General features: G+C 34.5%; 1 protein-coding gene across 3 annotated transcripts in view; it reads right to left on the bottom strand.

Moving 5' to 3' along the window:
* Nucleotides 1-872: 872 nt before the first annotated feature.
* The window catches only part of LOC109541256, a 61709-nt gene continuing 48196 nt past the window's right edge, over nucleotides 873-14385 (bottom strand). For all 3 annotated transcript variants that reach the window (XM_019910057.2, XM_019910059.2, XM_019910058.2), the window contains exons 18-19: nucleotides 13663-13795; nucleotides 873-8233 (exon numbers count right to left, since the gene is read on the bottom strand). In XM_019910057.2, coding sequence (XP_019765616.2) covers nucleotides 8181-8233; nucleotides 13663-13795 — 186 coding nt within the window. In that variant the 3' untranslated portion in view covers nucleotides 873-8180. The remainder of the gene's footprint in view (nucleotides 8234-13662; nucleotides 13796-14385) is intronic.

Consider the following 14385-nt stretch of genomic DNA (forward strand, 5'->3'; position numbering starts at 1 on the left):
TTCCTCACTTGGTCAAAGCGGATGAACTCGGTTGCTTGATCAAAATATGAGTCTTACAGGGGAACAAATTCATAGCTAAATTCATGTTTCATTAAAATCCTTTGACGAATTAAATAACTTTGACCATCAATAGAAGAGGAGCCGGACATTTTTTGTTAATAAAAGTTTAGGTGAAATGATATTCATTTGAGCCTATTGATCTTGTGCTGACAGGACACCCTGCATAGAATTTGTTATGGGTTCAAAAGATTTTTACAAATTGTATAAAATCATATTGTTTTATTGATTTTAGTTACTGTACTTTGTATGTAATAACAAATTCCCGCAATTCTACAACAAATTGATAATAGAATAAATAACCATTTATTTCTTTATTTTACATAAAGCAAAGTTAACATCGGTTTTGGAAAAAATGATAACAATGTTGTAATTATACTAATAGATCGAAGCCATTTTTAATGAAATTATATAACTCACTTGCATAAATTTTCAGCGGTACAGTATTAAAATACAGGATGTTTGGTTTACTTGCCACGCAACTACTGCTACGGTTTGCAAATTAAGCATGATTCGATTTAAAATAAACCCTCAGGAAAGATTAATTGCATACACAGTAAACGCAAACGCACTGTATGACAGAAAGTTTATGAGAGTGAAAACCATTACAAATGATTTAAAGAAACAAAAGAGATCTAGTGAAATATGGCCTTTTCTGGGCACATTATTGCTAAGAAAACAATGTAATATAATTATTGTGTTCAATATCGGCAGTATCAAATTAGAAATTTTAAAACGATCAAAGTGTACAGTGAAACAATAATATGTCCCTTTCAAAGCAGACGATAGAAACTGGAAAACAAAAACATAACAAATATCTTAAAAATTTACTTTAATTCTACATTTTAATCCACTGTACGAATTTCAGTTATCTGTCCTATTATCAAAAACGCGCACGTCGACGAACAGACTAGATTTCAGGCTGAATTTTAGCACATTGTTCGGCTATTCTGCTTTGCTCATTAGACAGAAACTTTTTAATGGCGAACAATTACTGTCAAAATTTAATTATTCCGTATAAAAACCTAGATTGAAAATCGCCTAACTTGAAAAACAACTAGCCGTCTTAAAAAACTAAACGTTGGTTTTTAGCCTTTCTTTTTCTATTTCTTACTTTCTATTTATACATACTTTACACTATTATTTTGATGATAACTACTTTTCTTAATTGGGTTAGTTCCTTATTTCATGTTTTCTTAATTTGTATTCTTTAGTGCCTGATTCTTAGTAATCGCGGGTTTTCATCTATTCCCTTCCTTAATTATTGAATAGATTTATTCCTGTAATTGGGAAAAACACTGCAGTTTCCAAACATTTAAGATGACTATGATATCAGTGATGATGTAAATATACAGAGTGGATCATATTGGAAGAACCAGTCAAACATGATATGAAATACAAGAAAACGTGTTATATAAATGGTGTGTAGTTGTAGAGGAGAAATCTAATGTTATACCAAAATGATGTGATACTAATGCCCGGGCCCTGATGGGGACAACTTCAATTTCAATTTCAACTTGAAAACAACTTTTTAATAAATTGATATATTTTTTACAACAAAATGCGAAAGAAAGTAGATGGTCTATATGTGGTAAACTATGTGGATGTTAAAATAACGTGATTAGAACAAATCACCCTCACTATTCCCGAACTCCCATCCCCATCTCTGAAAATACAACTAAATACGACATTTTGAATGAGTAGTTGAACCTTAGATTAAGATTTTAATGTCTTTGGGTTGATTGCAGTATTGGGAGGCGATTTTGAACACAAAAAAATAATATCTTCGGATTTCCCCCTGCAGTTACCCGACTATATACACATTTTCTTGTATTTGCTGTAATCTACGAGATATCTAACTGGTTCTGTTGAAATCAACCACACTGTATAATAGAAGTTCATTATGTATATTTATACAGTGTATAACAATGAATTAGGTTTTTCTTGGCCTTAACTCAAAAACTACCAAACCAAATGAGTTCATCTTTTTAGGAAATACGGTACATATGACCAGTAAACTTGCAGCGAAATGTGATTTAGCTTGCTTTTCTTTCAAACACAGATTTGTGTAATTTTAAGTCACAACTTTGCCAATGATTCTGATGTTAATGACAACATTTCATTACCTGGGTTCTGTATTCAATTTTAAAACTAATTATTTTTACTCAAATAATCCTTAAAATAATAATTGTTATAGTTGTAGATAAAATATTGTACGTAACACGTAGGATATTATATTATTAACGCACTTATGTGATTACACAATAGTGCAAATTTTCGCTTTATTTCACGTAAATAATATTAATATCCTACTGGTTACGTAAATGACTATTACGATTTTTACAAGTGAACCTAAATCATTGTTACGGTCTGAAAATCCGTACATTTGAAAAATAAATTATTATGTGTTTGAAAGAAAAGTTTTCTAAATCACATTTTGCTGCAAGTTTGCGGGTCATATGTACCGTATTTCTTAAAAATAGGAGCTCATTTGGTTTAGTACTTGTTTAAGGCCAAAAAAGTGGGTGAACCTTAATCATTGTTATACACTGTATAAATCGGCTTAGAAGCTTAATTGATCATAAAATCTTGATAACGTTTTACCAGAATGAATGTTAAATATTCTGTTCGGGTCAAGACAATTACTTAAAATTTGTCTTGGTTTGGGTCAAGACAATTACTAAAAAATAGTTAATTTAAATTAAATAAGTTCGCAGTTATTCAATTATATAAATGTGTAGGCGGTTTGAATAATCAACTAACCCAACGTCTATTGGTTCTGATTTTATGTTCATGGTAGATGATCCATTTTGTGCTCATTTTACAATACAAAATTTATTTACCGATACCAACTATCTAATGTTATAGCAAAAGTTTGAACTTAAACCACCATTGATAAAAAAACGTTTTTATTTCAAATATGGCAGTAGTTCTCGAATAGAATTATGTAGAGAAAATTACTATTATATTGAATTCTACAAAAGCTAATAACAATAGGAACAGTTCTGATTGGATACAGTAAGAGGATATTTAATAAACAATATAAAGTGTCCGAAAATAATGCAAAAAATCGCAAAAGTGTAAATCCGACAAATGAATTTCTGAAGTCCTTAAGCAGTTTTCGAAAATTTCTAAAAATAATTCAATTCATACTGGGCAACATTTGCAGCAAATATTTCAAATTTAAAAACTGCAACCTAAATATGTAATAAAATGGTATTAAAAATTAACCCCACAAAACCCCTGGATTTTTTACGCATCATTTTCTGACACCCTGTATATTCATGCTACTTAATTTAACTTGGCAATATTTTATAGCCAAATTTAATTGCCGTTTAAGCATAATCAGCGCATTGCTCCTTCTCGGCTCTACTTATTCACGGTACCCGTACAGAACAATACGTATTTGTCATCATCTAAGAAATACCACCATATATTTGTTTACCAGATAATCTGATGCTAAGTATTTGCTTATATTTTTCTATCTATGGTGAACAAAACTATGGACTGATCACTATTGAATATTGCAGGCAAGATAAATAGTTTATCAACAACAACCAATAATATTCAATAATTGGTCTCTCTTTTTTGTTGAATATATCCAAACAATGCAAATAATTGTAAACAATACATTAGCTACAAGAATATATCTAAGAAATTTCGAATAACGATAAATCTGCCTTACTAAGTATACGGTACACTTAGTAATAGGTATATATGAAAGACAGAAATACCAGATCGTTGATAGGTACAATTCGAAATTTGCATGTATCTAGATGTCAACATCAGCACATAAGCAATCACTTTTCCGATATCAGTCGATGTTGCAGCATGTTTCATCTATTTATATAAAGGGCGTTGGCATTGATTAATGAATAACTGTGATTGTTGAAATCATAATTTGTCCCTTGTTCATAATTGAAATCCGTATTCGTTGGTTAATTTTTTGATAGTTAGTTTTCCAATATGTTCTATAATCAACGCCTGACCTTGCATCAACCGACTTAACTGACTTACCGAAATTTAATTCCTATTAGATATTTACATTCCTACAAGATTGATTGCAAATGAAAAACTTAGGAACATCACGATAGACAAAAAAATATTGTTCACTATTTTCGGAACCAAATTCCAGTAAACCAATGTGCGAGAGAAATTTGTTACCCTATAAAATTATCACATATATATTATATTCAACAACACGCAATGATAGTTCAACTTAATTAACTTAAATTATGATAGCTCTTGATTCCCTTGTGTTTATACAACTCTATTTTACATGATAATAATGGGTGTCAATGACCATGAACTTGCAGAAGCAGAATAATTAGTATTATTCATTATTATCATTAACACCCCGTAGAAAAACCGACTCGTGACTTGCTCCTCAACTCCAAAATACATGTACAAATAAATCAGCACAATTCGTTTAAAAATACCCTGTTACATTAAAAAATAAATACAACTTTCGAATGAATAAAATATATCTGGTAAGTCTGAGGAGAAGTTACCAACAAAAGAACGTTCTCTTTACATTTTCAATTTGGAAATCGTATATTGCCGGTACACAATTCTATTATAATTAAAAACGCTTTCCCGTTTATGATTAGGCATCTACGAGCTTGAGGTTTATTATTATTCGTTATGGTTTTTAAAAGCCTGGAGAAATCCCGATAAAAAATGGTCCATTTACTTTAATGCCTGTCTTGCCCTTACGATGCTGATTTACAAATAATCCACTTTAAAATGACAGGTAAATGTACCACAACTCTTTAACTATTACAGGGTGACACAAAAGTTCTGAAACAAATTTCGTAAATTTAAATGTTAATCGTATTTTTGACATTGTGGACTGCTAACTTATTTTGGAACGTGTTCAATTATCTACAAACAGCGTTTCTTTCCCGTGTAAAATTGTTTTCACGTTTTTCGCCATGAACCGTGAAACACACCGTGTTGCCGTCGTAAAACTGTTCGAATCGGGAAAGTCGCCGGCTGACATCACGGAACTCCTCCGTACTCCAAGAAGCACAATCTATAAAACCATTAAAGGGTATGAGCAGTTGACACGACAGGGATCCAAGCGGAAGACCGACCACCGCAACGACCCCGGAGAACCTAAACAAGCTGAGGTGTCGATTCGCCGGAATCCTGGAAATTCCATAGGAAAACTGGCCAAGGAGGTGGATATTAACAGAGAGGTGGTCAGATAAATGGCCCGGAAAGGCCTAAAGCTTCGGAGCTACAAGCTCGGAAGCGGTCATTACATGGGTCAGCGAATGAAGCGAGTAGGACTCCTCGAAAAGAATTATTGTGGGTCGCATAACTGCGAATTATTTCGATAAGCGACTCCACTTTGCAAAATCTGTCTTAGTGTGGGCGGGAATATCGAAAAACGGAAAGACGCCGCTGGTGTTCGACAAGTGCGGTGGATTGGGCGCCGGCTCATTCTGTGAGATCGACCATGGCTTTTTGCAAGACCAGCAAAATCCCCGTAAGGGACATGACTTTGTGGCCGTCCAACTCACCCGACCTGAATCCGATAGAGTTCGCAATTTGGTCGATTATAGAGAAAAAGATCTGCGCTACAAACTACAACACCGTTGAGTCCCTGAAGGCGTGGGACTCAACTCAGAAATCTCAGAAAAACACTTGCTACCATAGTCAAAAATTTCCACAAGCGTCTGCAGGCCTGTAGGTCGGCTGAAGGTGACCATTTGGAATAGTAGAATATGTATTTTGTTGGCTTTGGAATATGTATAATCTTTATGTTGAATAAAAACGTGATTATTAAAAATAAAAAACTGAAATTTAAGAAAAAGTAGTCTCCGAAGTTTTGTGTCACCCTGTATATTTAATCTTGTATCCCAAGCTGCGTGATACTAATGTTTCTTCCATTCGCCAATATGGATTAGATTCCGATTATTTTATTTTCCGTTATCCATAACAAGTGTCTCTGAACTATTTTTGAACGCGCATATTGTTGTCTTTTCTGGTAATAAGTATTCAATTGGATAATGGCAAACTAGGTGACAAAAATGCTTTTAAAGCTTAGCCTGTAATTACATGATATAAGCAGAGTATTAAGCAACTGTTTTAAAGTTTCATTAAAAACTTTGCACCATAAAAACATGATAAAAACGGATTTAAAGTAATACGGATTTGGAGTAAGTTTAGAATGAAGATATTCGCAAGTCATACTTTGAAAATCACTTGATTTTATGAACTTGAGCACAAAAATAGTTTTAAAATTTAAAGGCAATTACTGCCCTTTGCTAAATAGTACTGTCTATTACTTATGGGATGAACTATCAAAACGTTCCAAACTTTTAATTAGGACATTACAGACAGTTCATCCATGCCAAACCGGGTAAGGACTGCATCCGGACACATTGTTCAGGTCTAATTTACTACTTTCAATTTCTTAGGAGTTATTATTATTGACAAACGACTTGATATTAAATAAAAACAAAATAAACATTCTTGTGAAGAGTGAATGTAACTGGATTTGATATTATTTTCAATTTCCAACATTTTTACTTTTAGAATGCTATTTCTTCTAATAAAGTGAATATTTGTATTATCACAATTTGGGTTTATAAATGAAGAACACAGATTGTATATTGTAGGTCTAGGTGTGACAATGCACTGCGACCTTGAAACTCGGTAGCATTCTAACAATGATACCCAACAACCCAAAATCAAGAAGATTTGACAAGAATTAAAGTCAACAAATCTACTAATAAGCATTTCTTGCGGTGCAGTCCATATAGTTTGATTTTAAATGTTTTAAAACGATATTTTGCACTAAAAAACATGAATACCAGCTGAAAAATGTAATTATTGAAAGGAACGTAAAGATGTTAAAAACACCTCAGGGTCGTAGATTAACCATATTCTAAATATAATACCTAATTTACACATATTTTATTAGTAGTTTACACATATTTTTTGTATTATTAATACATGTTTTTGCGAAATTTAATTATGTTTTATACAAAATAACAACAAAACATACCTTCCATAGAAAACATTTCTATTATTACGTTGCTAAAGCACAATAACTTCCGCATTATTTATCACAAAAATATGCTTGCTTTGGACACATTCGTTTTAAGAAATATAATTTGTAAACAAGTTTCTCAGTCACAGAGACATTATTTAATTCACTGAATATGTTAAATATCAAAATCTTTGAAGTGAAGGATTGAAAATGCAAATAAAATATAAAACAAATCTAACACATATTGGTAAGCTCGTACACAAAAGTATCCTCATTGAAACTGAAAATAGATAGTAATTATTTCTTTGCATATTTTGAAATGTAGTTTTTCGCATGTTATTTTGAATACCTGATGTGGAAAATAAAAATGTTACTAATAACAACGTATTTCACATGAAACTCTTAATCATATACATTTACTTGGAATAAAATTAAATTTATCGAACTGTCACAATTATCCGCTTAAAAAAAGTATATTCATTAATAGTATTAGATGTTTTCTTGAGAATATAAATACATTGGAACCGTTAAGTTATTGCTGGACGAAATAAACACCTGCTAGAACAACTTAGATAAAGCTTCCTAAAAAATAACCAACTCAATCAATTTGATGAAAAAAATCAGGTAATCATGTACTTCACGATACAAAGAAACCATTATTACATTGCTTAGGCCCCAAAATGCTGAATTTATGCGGATGCACATTGGGGCCATATGCGTTAGCTATATGACAATATTGCAAGTGTTCGTGCCATCGGCTCTGCAATTAAAACTACAGATTTGAACAGGGTCTCAAGTATTGAACGGTACACTTTCACTCACGGATAAGTCAATTCACAGTACCTTCTATAATATATTCCAACTTACAAATAAAGTTACAGCACTGCTTTTCTTAAGAAAAAAATAACGCTTTCATTTCTCGCAACATTTACAATACGACTGATCAGTTCTTTTATTCTTGACTAGTATTTCATAATTATACTCGATTATTTTATCTCGTTTCAATAAATAACGACATTAAAAGTATCTTTGCATTCAAATCGTAAATAGTATATAAGCACTATATTGTCAATAAATCTCACTTTTCACTATTTATTTGGTATCCCCTGAAGTGTTTTTCTTATAAACTGTCTGAATAATAAACAATTTGTTGACTTAATACGCTTTCCCAGGCTGAAACAAAAAAATCTGTTGAATTTATCTTCCAATAAAGTTCATTCATTTTCCAAAGGTGATTAGGTTTAACGCATCACTTTGACAAAGAATGATGTACAGTGGGAATTAGACATTATACAGAATAAAGGCTGAATGCCAATGAATCTATCTAATCATCAATTTGACAAAAATTAATTTGCTTAAATTTAACCCTCCATTGTTCGCGTCGCGAGAACAAAATCTTTAAAAAATTCTGGGTCCAATCAATTTTTTAGAAATTGTTGATTTTTTCCAAGTTGAAGCCATTCCTTATTGAATTTACATCGGATCATTTACGTGTAGTTGAGCGAAGTGGGGCGAATAAGAATGCCGTATTCCAGTTTTAAATCAAACTGTTGGATTTCTGCGTAAATCATTAATTTGGAAATATGTCACTTTTAGTTTGTAACCTTTTCTTGTACTCGACTTCCCTGAACTTTTACAGCCATAAGACTTTGTAGTTTAAATATAAACACCAATTACAAAGCAATAACGCCATTAAACGTTTGTTTTCCTAGATGAAGACGACAGAACATCCTCCTCATAGATAAAGACTATAAACTTCCCCTTGTGAGCAGATATTTTAGTTATTTAGTGAGTGGGTTTGTTCTGTGATGAAGACAGAAGTTTGTTTTTATTAACATAACATCAAACCAACTTGCGCATGTTAGCTGAACCATCGGCCGCGACAAATGCGATCACTCGGTGTTCAATTTTAACGCAATGTAGGAATTTTGTGGTGCAAATAAGAATTTTTGTTTCACAGTTTCCATGTTCACATAAAGCATGATTATAGAGAATCTTGCGTGCAGCGGCCATTTTTCTCATTATTTATCATTTTCAGTACTTCACACTTGAAACATGTAATCTGCATTTACAAAAAAATATTGAAAATTTTCCTATTTCACACTAAATTGATATCAACTATAACTGACTAAAACATGGTGCCATGTTTAATTTGATTGGTTTTTTTTTAATTTATTTTCCAAAAATGCTATTCATGCACAATATATTTTTGAGGCTGTTTAGGATATTATGAGTACGAAGAAAAACTGCACGGAAAAGCTTTCGCCGCAATTGAAATCGAGTTTGGTCAAGATGCAAACAAGTATTAATTATTATACTCGCTTAATTTTATAGAACATACATTCACTATCTTCCAAACTGTCACATACTATCAAAATACAATAACAACCGAGATTGGTGCGATTTATTAATAAATAATAAAGTAGGGTTTGTGGCGAATATATTTGCGGCAGTGTGTAGGAAATGTGTCTGAGTTGAACCATTTTATAAATACACAACTTCAATCACAATTCCTAATTTTATCGTAAATTGTGCCATGCCACGGTGCTTCACTTCCGCCGCATGCCGGTAATGGAGAGGATCTAGTTTTTGGAAAAATTTGCTCACTGGAAAACCAAACAAACAAGCAACAATTCTCATACCCAACCCACAAACACTGCGGGGAAACAAACAGCAAGACGACGATGTAATCAGTTCACGATGACCCGACGAATGAAAGTGATCACGCAATGGCTAAGGGGACGACCACAGAGTTGAAACCATACAATCCCTTGAAAATGGGGGAATACAAGTTTAGAACCCCTGTGATTGAATTATTTCTTTAGGACTCTTGATGCAACAAATGACACACACTATGTAAAAATTGCTGACGATAAGATGTTGCGCATGGCAGGCATCGGCATGTTGATTATTGAAGAGCAAAAAAATAATCACTCAGGAAATGCAGAATGTACTAGTGCCGGAACAGAAAATACATTTGTTTTCGATTCCAACGATTAACGATCAAGGATTCTTGTTCTACACCTCTAAAACTAGCTGAAAAGTGGTAGCACGCGGTGAGAGTTATTCAAAATGCTGTTAAAGTTGAAGTTTCAGAGAAGTGGAACCTCACTGAGTCGAAAGATAACACGCAGATTAACGTGCTAAAATCTTGGCATGACAAACTAGGACATATAAATATGCGCGTAGTGAATAACGTTGTTTGACTTTGGGATGGAAGAAAAACGAGAAATTCAAGACGCCCAACATGAAGATGATCATCAACAAATATTGGTATTATTGCCCTCACAATGCACTAACTAATTTTCCTCCTCCCGAGCAAAACAACAAGAAAATCAGCGCCTCGACAACCAACAGCAACTAGATAGGCAACTGCGCAACAAAGAGCAGCTTAATCTGATTAACAGATATGGAAATCCAGGTTGCACATATAGCACACGCTGTGCCAATGACTTACCGAGAAGCCATGTCAAGCCCAGAGGCCGAAAAATGAGGGAAACCAGTGCGACCAAATAGACATTAAGTATGTTGAAACAAATGTACAGCTGACCGATATTTTTACAAAACCTCTACCTAAACAGCAGTTTTGTTATTTGCGCAAACGTTTGAATATTCGGCAGACTTCTAATTAAGTGGGAGTGCTGGATCTGCGTAAATCCTTAGTTTCAATTTAGAAATGTCACCTTTAGTTCGTAATCTTTTTTTGTATTCGACTTGCACCCAGGCAGCTGGCTGTGGGGCAGTAGAGTCTTATCCGATCACGGCAAGAAAAGAGTTGTTTCGGAGAACGCCTCACTGGCAACTAGCTCAGCTTCGTCAAATACATGTTAAGTTTTGGTTTGAGTTTTTTTTTAATAAATGCATTAATTTGGAAGCGTGTGCGGTTTTATTTAACAGTAATACGTTTGAAACGCGTATTGATTAATCATACGAAATTGATTAATGGAGTGCAGATCAAGAGCTTATGAATGAAATAAGATATCGGACAAGAAATAGCCGCCGCGGGTAGTGCCGGCTATGCTGGCACAAATATGCACTTTTCATAAAAGTTTCAAAAACTTACGTATAATTTTACGGCATTTCAGTGAGATACCGTTAAATTTCGCCTAGTGAGGTTTTAGGCTTTAACCGTTGTGGGTTTATTCACATCAACTTATAAATTTAAAAATCGCATGATCTGGGCGGCTAATACCGATCTCTTTAATCCCCTGTATTATGGAAACGAGATGTTTGCTGATATCCTGTTATTTACATTTTTTTCATCATTTATTGAGAGTATACCAGAGAAGAAAAAGCGAGACTGAATAGTAATTTTTGGACACATTCTTTTAGATGCGCGGGACTGGGAACAGGTTTCAATGCAGATTGGTTTCTGCGCATTTCTTGGCAGATCTGCATCTTGACGGCCTGAGCCTTATTTTCATGCGTCTACGTGCGGCTAGCTACAGCTAGACGAAACGAGGCCTTCTGGGGTGAATACAAAACATCCCTGACGACGTATTGTAACGCCATATAAAAAAGCAAAAAGGGCTTCATGGAGGAAATAATGCAAGAATATCGAGGATACTCCGATACTTTTCCCGATGTTGTGTGTGATGATTATAATCTGTTTCCTCCGTTACTGTAATGGCATCCTTAAGCGACTATAGACAGGCGATCAGAAGGCAAACTAAAAAGGTAAGTTTTCGTAAAATTATATTATTAGAAAAAAGGATTTTTTGGTCTACTCAGGCAGACTCAACGCGCGCGAATCCGATGCTATTTCGTGTCTATTTTCGTGTCCTTGTGGGGCGTCTGCGTGAACGACCGGCGCTAAACCGCCTTACGTACATACGGGAACCGTTCATCAAATCAATCATCAAATTATGTCAATACAAATGTTCACTGATCATCAGAATCACTCTCGGTAAATTTGTGTATTTCTGATTGCTTAAAATCGATGAGAAACAAATTCGATATTCACAAATGCATGGCTAAACTCTTGATTCAGTCAGTTCTGTGATTGCGCATGATAAGAAGATGCTCACACAAATTTGCAATACACAAATTCGCTGGGGGTGCTCACGTAGACGCATGAAAATAAAGCCCCTGTGGATCAGCTGATAGCACCAAACAGCATCAGTCCGCCATTTTTATTAATTCCAGGCTTCTAATTGATGTAAATAATAGACAATAAGATAATAAGTAAAGTAAAAAGTGTTTAATGTTAATTACTTTCTACTTATGTTGTCCCGTTCGATTTTGAAAACATCGTTCAGAAACTTGCACCGCTAATATCAAAAACAACTTTGAGCTTTTTAGCAACTGGAGTTTGCTATATTAGTCTATAGATATGTATCTACCATTATCTTTTGGTTTTAAGTATTATGAGGGGATTCATAAAATTTTATTCAGGCCAGCCGACTTATTCGTCCTACTGCATGGTTGGATCGTAAATTAACACAGGTACGGCCTATCAAAAGATAAACTCGTCCCCGCAGTGTAGTGATTTACTTTGATCTGCCGTCGAAAAACCGACAAACAATGGAAAGCACCGAATTTGATGCACGCCTACCGTGTACCACGTCCATACTTGAGATTTGGGTCCACTGTAAGCGCGACGCGTTAAGTCTGAACGCGGCATTAAATTCCGATATGTAAGAACCTTAAGGACAGACTAAGGAACGATGACATTAGGAGAAGGACGGGAGTCTCAGACGTCATGGAAACGGTGGCAAGGAATAACTGGACATGGGCTGGACATGTGGCGAGGGACGATGTCAAGGGGGCCAAGGCCATCCTCCAAAGGCGACCTAGGGAAACAAAAAGAAGTGTTGGGCGACCCCAGAGGAGGTCAAAGGACGACATCCAGAGACAGGCCGGGAAAAACTGGATCCCCGGCTCCCAGGATCGGCTACACTGGAGACAATTGGACGACGGTGGACTAATAACGAAGGACCATCGTGCATGACAGAATGTTATTTAATGTCTTTCGTTTCTGCACTCGAATTTTCATTTAATCTGCACTTAATCTTGTTTTGTGCCACTGTGTATCTGGTAGCATTTGCGTATATACTTTCATTCAATAACACTGGTTAGCGTCATCTTTTTTGCCGCGATCATAGTATTCGTTGCTCTTAGTTTGCCATAAGAAAGGACAATTTCTATAGGCCTCAATGCACTCTTCCAACTGTTCTCACATATCTGTCCATTCGTTTCATTTTCCTCATCATGCGCAACAGACATTCTGTTTATAGGCAAAATAGATATGACTATTTAAAATTGTTAAATAACTGAACAATCGGTCACACGTTGATACACACATAACGAAACAAACGGCACTGATCTCAACCACACCGACTTTTCCAACGTCATGTTCAACTTTCACAGCGACCACCTCTACAGTTGAAAATCTGCAAGGATCTGATATATCGAAAGTGTGGATGCCATCCACATGTATACATATCTGTCCGTACGTGGCGGGCTTTACACAAATCTTCTCTAGATGCGAACAATGGAGGGTTCCAATATTACTTGGTACTGTATAAATCACGGCATTAGTTGCTACATGTAGCAGACTCGAATAGAAAATTGAAAAGAAATGACAATACGAATGCACTTACCCATTGCTACAAAATTCACAATTTTGTCATGATTGTGTTTAGGTGGATGTTTTTCGCTCGGGTGGGGTCTATACATTTTGTCCCATTCATCACCTCGGTTAGGAAACCGCCTTACGTTGATATTAGTAATATTCTGTAAGTCATGATAAATAAGTAGCCAAAAATTTTCAGTGTTAGTTACTATATAGGGTTATTCAAATTATACGACATGGAAGATTGCGGTTAAACTATTTAATTTTAAAGTGTTATTTTACGGATAAATGGAAGACCGTTGGGGGTACATTTTAAAATTATTTTCTAATGTACATTGTCCTGAATGGCTGAATCTAGTAATTGGGTGTCCCAATTACTAGATTCAGCCCAAAGTTGCATTTTTTAATGACATGTCCTGTATATTATTATGTTATTAGTGTCTGCGATCGAAATAAATGTGAGTTTCATTAAGGCTTATCTTACTTGAAGCTTACGGTTTATGAGATATTTGGAGTTTTGTGAAAATGCAGACCTTCTTTTTAAGTTTAAATTCTCAACACACGTTTTTCATTGCAAATCCAAACTTTACCTTGCGGCTAGTAATAGATGCTGTTTCATGCCAAATAATTGCACATTTGAACTGTAATAACTTGCTTAATTTAAATGGAACACCCTGTATTTTATAACAGGAACAGATGCAAAATTTACTTTACTATTGAATGCTATAAACGTATCCTGTACCTGATTCTT

This window comes from Dendroctonus ponderosae, unplaced genomic scaffold, assembly GCF_020466585.1.
Source record: "Dendroctonus ponderosae isolate FM_Combo_2020 unplaced genomic scaffold, Dpon_F_20191213v2 Dpon_F_20191213_4, whole genome shotgun sequence".
Taxonomy (NCBI): Eukaryota; Metazoa; Arthropoda; class Insecta; order Coleoptera; family Curculionidae; genus Dendroctonus; species Dendroctonus ponderosae.